This window comes from Hippopotamus amphibius, chromosome 2 (genome assembly GCF_030028045.1).
Source record: "Hippopotamus amphibius kiboko isolate mHipAmp2 chromosome 2, mHipAmp2.hap2, whole genome shotgun sequence".
NCBI classification, from domain to species: domain Eukaryota; kingdom Metazoa; phylum Chordata; class Mammalia; order Artiodactyla; family Hippopotamidae; genus Hippopotamus; species Hippopotamus amphibius.
Genome location: NC_080187.1, coordinates 37,921,815 through 37,927,773, shown reverse-complemented (window position 1 = coordinate 37,927,773; position 5,959 = coordinate 37,921,815). Strand labels below are relative to the sequence as shown.

General features: G+C 52.0%; 1 protein-coding gene across 1 annotated transcript; it reads right to left on the bottom strand.

Moving 5' to 3' along the window:
- Nucleotides 1-4,414: 4,414 nt before the first annotated feature.
- LOC130846363 (olfactory receptor 13J1) lies at nucleotides 4,415-5,351 on the bottom strand. Its single transcript, XM_057724556.1, is given in 2 exon segments — nucleotides 4,415-4,775; nucleotides 4,777-5,351. Coding segments are annotated over 2 exon segments (936 nt in total).
- Nucleotides 5,352-5,959: the final 608 nt, after the last annotated feature.

Below are 5,959 nucleotides of genomic sequence, written 5' to 3'. Positions count from 1 at the left end.
AAAATGGTACTGATGAACCCAGTGACAGGGCAAGAATAAAGATGCAGATGTAGAGAACGGACTTGAGGACGTGGGGTGGGGGTGGGGGCGAAGGGGAAGCTGGGATGAAGTGAGAGAGTAGCGTTGACATAGATACATTACCAACTGTAAAATAGCTAGCTAGTGGGAAGTTGCTGCATAACAAAGGGAGATAAACTTGATGATGGGTGATGACTTAGAGGGCCAGGACAGGGAGGGTGGGAGGGAGTCGCGGGAGGGAGAGATATGGGGATATGTGTATAAATACAGCTGATTCTCTTTGGTGTACCTCAAAAACTGACACAACAGTGTAAAGGAATTATATTCCAATAAAGAGCTTTAAAAAAAAAAGATGAAAAGAAATTTTTCTGGCTGGTAAATCTAGTTTGAACAATTTAATACTTATTTCAGGCTTTACGTGTTATTTTAAAAGGAAGGTGAGGGGCATAAGAAGAAGAAGCTCCTCTTACAGTTTCCCAGAAACGCCTGCCGCTGGGATCCCTGCTTCACATTTCCTCGCTGTGTCAGCAGAAGAGGTGAGTGTGGGCTTTGGGTCAGACCAGTCAGGGCCCCAGTCCCAGACCTGCCACTTGCTAATGGTTTTCTCAGCCTCAGCTTCCTCACCTGTGGAGAGAATAGGATTTCCTCGTGGGGTGATTTTGAGGATCCGGTGAGAGCTCTTAGCACAGAGCTTGGCACGTGGTGAGGATTCATTCAGGGGTCACTGATGCTATTAGTGTCATTCTATTCCCCTCCCCAGGCAGGTAGTCTGGCTTTTTGCACGTTTGAAAAAGATTTCACGAGAAGAGTCAACATGCTAGATGGCTTCTCCTTACCTCCTAGCTACTGGCCCAGTGGCAGTAGTGTGGGCAGGTGGCTGGAGCCGCTGCCAGGTGAGGTGACCCGAGGCTCGGGAGTGCTGAGTTCATTACCAGCAGACACACGGTGCTGGGGTGGGCAGGGGCGAGGCCCTGAGGCCCAGCCTCCTGGTCCCCTGCCAGGTAGACAGCTCACGTGCTCCCTGCCCTCGGGGCCCTCTCAGTCCCTGCCCAATTTAAAGTTCAAACTCTGCAGCCTCACAAGTTTGCAGACGTGGCAGCTCTGGGGCTTCAGAGACCCCAGGTTCCCTGTGCTGCCCCCGGAGGGCCTGGCTGGGTGAGGTGGGCCCAGGAGAGACACCGAACAGAGAATCTGGAGACCGGGTGTCATTGCAGCCCTGCCCCTTGGACCGGAGGCTCAGGGGCTGTGCCTCCTGCCCTCAGCCTGGTTGTCCTGGGCTGTGAAAGGGGGTGTCCCCTCCAGGAGTGCTGTGGGGACCTGCCCTCACGAAAGGTTAAGGAAAGTGAATTTCTTTTCGGGTGAGGCCCCGAGCACTTGTGAGGGACCATGACGGCGGGGTTGAGCCGGGTGCATGCGTTTCTGCAGGTTCCCTTTCCTTTTCCCTCCCACGTCCTTCTCTTTCCTTCACAGTAAAGACTGACAACTTGACACAGTTTAGGGACAAAAACCCAGCCTTAAACAATGCAGCAGCAGTTGCAAGTTTTCCCATTATATTATGATTTGTCCCTGGAAATTTTTTTTGTTGAGAGCACAGGTTGAAAAAAAATATTGTAAGATTGTCACCATTTGTTTTCCAGCTGCTCCTGAAAGGGCGCTCTTGCCACCTGTCAATGTCCACAAAAGCGTCCAAACAAGCTCATCACCACCCCTCCCACCCCTGCATCCTGATCTCTCATCTTTCCCATCTTTCAGGGTGTCTCTCAGGGTGGAGCGCTCTCCACACAAATAAGCCAGAAGCCTGGGCACCAACCTATAGGTCCCCTGTCCCTCAGCCACCTCTGCAATCAGCAGAATGTCCCCAGGATCTCTCAGCTCCACCCTGTCTGCCTGACTGCCCACCTGGGTCAGGCCCCGTCGGTGCCTGGGTTACAGCATCAGCTTCCTCACTTCCTGCCCTAGGCTGGGCCCTTCTCATCTGCGCTCTACTCCTGAGTCCACTGATCTTCCATTCCTCAAAAATAATATTATTTTTGAAGTTCAAAAACATGTTCATTTTATAAGTAACAGAGATCACTGGAAAGAATAATTAAGAAAACAACATTTATGTGGAACCCCATCAAATGAACAAACAAATGTTAGTTAAAATTTTGTCACAGTTTTCTAGAATTTTTTACATACACACTTCTTCATATAGCCATAGGAAAAATATCTTTAAAAAGTTGGGATTATGCTGGGTACAAAGTTGTATCTTCTGCCTTTTTCTATCAGTTACAGTGTGAGCATTTCCCATCATCAAATATTCCTCAAAACTGTGATTGCTCGTGGCCGTGTCACAGCCTATCACTGGGCTCCACCGGGATTCATTCAAACATTCTGCTATGGTTGGACATTAAGATTCTTATTTCATACTAAGATTTTCATTGTGTTCCCATAAGTAATGCTGTGATTAATATCCACATGTATATTTACACATAAATCTTTGCACCTCTAATAATTTTCTCAGACTAATTGCTAGAAGTAGAAGCGTTGGGTCAAAAGGTCTGAAGTATTTAAATCTCAATTCATACCCACATATTAATTTATTCGTATATTGTTAATTCAAATTACTTTATTCCTACCCCACCAGCAGTGTATGACATTACCTACTTCACTGCACCACAGTTAACAATAGATATTAAAAAAAATCTTTGCCAATTGCATGGGTGAAGAATGGTATCTAATCAGTCATCTTTCTAAAAGTAAGTGTGACTGTAAACCCCCAACTGGTGCCCACAGGATAAAGTCCAAACCCTTGTCGTGGCATCAAAGGCCCAGCAGAATGTCTCAGTGGCAGCCTTCACCCTGCCTTGGTCAGGCTGTGAGCTGTGGGGCTGTGCTTCCCTCCTCTGTGCCTCTGTTCTGACCCACAGAGGAAGCAGGAAGAGGGACTGGAGGGGAACTGAGGGCTCAAGAAAGGACAGGGCTCACCTACAGCCAGGGAGCAGGAGAGCTGGCCTGCTGCATGGAGGCCAAGCCCAGCTCTCCCATCACACAGACGGTGCCACTGCGGCCGGAGGGGGCAGGGAATGGAGATGCTCCCTGAATTCGAGTCCATTTCCACTGTGTGTTCCCTGAGCTCTCAGAGATGAAAGCTGGGAAGAGGCTGAGGACCAGGGAGAGGTAGCTATGGCAGGCGCCCAGGGGGTGGGGTGAAGAGGGCTAGAGCAGAGTCTCCCCAAAGCCAGGGGAGGCCTGGATGTGGGGCAGGGAGGCACTGGAAGCCGCTGCTCTAAAGGGAGACAGAGGAACCCAGGCCCTGTGCTGCTCGGGTGATTGGCATCACATGGCTGGGTAGGTCTGGATATCAGGGATGCTGGGGCTGGTCACCGCCTCTCCTGTTGCTTCCCAAGGCACTAGGCCAGGCCTGTCATCAGTGAGCTCAGATTTGCTCAGATTTGGGAAGGACCCCAGGCTCTGCCATTGTGACCCCTACATGGGTGTGTTTTCTATTTATTTAAGAAAGCTGTGTAGGCCTGGGGTTGGGCAGGGCTGGACTTGGGACAGAGTGGGATCTGAGACTACCTGCTCTCACATTAACAGTGAAAATAAAGCACGAGGAGTACAGTGAGAGGGGCAGAGTAGGGGGGCTTCCTGGCAGAGGTGGCTTCCAAGATGGGCCTTGAGATGGGGGGAGGGATAAATTCGGAGTTTGGAATTAACAGGTTCATATCACTAAATAGAAAATGGAAAAACAACAAGGACCTTCTGTACAGCATAGGGAACTATATTAAAACATAAGATGAGCCTTGAGGGCAGTGCTTTTATAAAAGCACCACGTGTGGAAGGCAGTGCTCTTACTTGTGGAACTGTGTGCTGGGTGGGGGCTGCCTTGTGGAAGAACCAACAAGGGCTCACAGCTGGGCAACCCTGAGGCTCACGTCCAGCTGGTGTGTGTGGCTGACAGGAGGGAGGCTGTGGGGCACGGGGCGGGGAGGGGATGAGTCAGGGCCAGCTTGTGGGGCCTCGAACGCCCCACGGAAGACCTCCCACTTCATCCTGAGAGCTCTGGGGCGCATCCAGGGGTGGCGATCAGGAGAGTGACACGATCACACGTCCTCTTCAAAGAGATCCCTCGGGATGGCCCTTGGAGGATCCACTGGGAGGAGCAAGGCTGAGATCTGGAGCCAGCGCTGAGGCCGGTGTAAAGATGCAGGAGCGATGCTGGGAGCTGGCCCAGGGCTCTGTCGGAGGAGGGGAGGATCAGAGGGGCGATTGTGAGCTCCTCTGTGGCAGGATCAGTGAGACTTGGTGCTGCCTTTCTGGGATAAAGTTCCAGACCTGCACCCCTGGGTGCCACCTGTCTTCACTCTGGGCAAATAAAGGCCTCTCCTGCTCACCTGCACAGCCCTGGCCTCCCTCACCTGGAGGGCCATCTCCTGCCCCACACCTTCCTGGTGGCCTCCTTCACCTCCTTGTTCCTCCGGCTGTAGATGACGGGGTTCAGCATGGGCGTGAGCACAGCGTAGAGGACGGTGAAGACCTCGTCAGAGACGCGGGCCTCCTTGCTCCTGGGTTTCGTGTACATGAAGATGATGGTGCTGTAGAAAAGCAGCACCACAGCCAGGGGTGCTGAGCAGGTGGAGAAGGCTTTGCGGCGCCCGCCAACTGGGGGCGCCCTTGGGATGGTGGCCAGTGTAAGCGTGTAGGAGAGGGGGATGAACGCCAGGGCCGCGGGCAGCAGCAGGGCGCCGCCCACCAGGAGAAGGACCACACTGACACGTGTCACCGCACACCAGCTGCAGCGCCGCCGGGCTCTCGCAGGTGAAGTGACTGACCACATGGTGGCCACAGAAAGGCAGACTCATGACGATGACTGTCCCAGTCACTGACTTGACGAGACAGAGGGCCCAGGCAGCCGCTGCCAGCAGCAAGCAGAACCGGCGGCTCATCAGCACAGGGTAGCTGAGCGGCCAGCAGATGGCCAGGTAGCGGTCGTACGCCACGATGGCGAGCAGCAGACACTCTGTGGAGCCCGCGGACAGGCTCAGACACATCTGGATCGCGTAGCCAAGAAAGGAGATGGTCTTCTGGGTGGACAGGAGGTGGGCCAGCATCAGGGCCACAAAGGTGGACGTGTAGCGGATGTCCAGGATAGAGAGGTTGCCCAGGAAGAAGTGCATGGGTGTGTGCAGGTGGATGTCCAGCATGCTCACCGTCACAACGGCTGCGTTCCCCAGCAGGGTCACCAGGTACATGGCTGAGCACAGAGGGAAGAGCAGGTGCTGCAGAGCTGGGTCGCCTGAAAATCCTTTCAGAAAGAACTCAGACACCTCTGTCCTGTTGACCGGCTCCATGCTGCAGGGCTCTGGAGGGGCATACAGCTGGGAGGCAGAGAAAGAGGGTGCAGGGTGGTGGGGAGCCCACAGAGTCTCTTTAGGGATGAGGTGTATTGCTAGGCTCTTTTCCAGCTCTGACACACTGTCTCTCTGTGACTTTGGGCAGTCCTCGTACTTCTAGGCTTTGATTTATCCATGTGAAAAATGAGAATGGATGTGGACCAAAATTTCTCTGAGAGAGTGTTAATGAAAATGTTACTAGGCAATCTGAAAAATCAATTTGAAACAACATTGGGTTAATTAAAAGTAAATAATTTACTGCAGGACTTCTCAGAGCCTTTAATACACCACTGTGATTTGTGACTTTCTGAAAGCAGTGTAGAGAATGTAAGTTCCAAACTTATTTGATGATAGATCCTCCTTTTACGGAGTACCCATTATCCTCCTGCAAATAAGTATCCTACCAACATAGTTTGGGAAAGAATGGTCTCGATCAAATGTCCTCAAATCTTATAATCACCTGGAAAGTTTGTTAAAACATAGATTGCTGGGCTCTATCCCCAGAGTTTCTAACCCATTAGGTCTGAGTGATGCTTTTGCTGTTGGCCAAGGGACCACACTTTGAG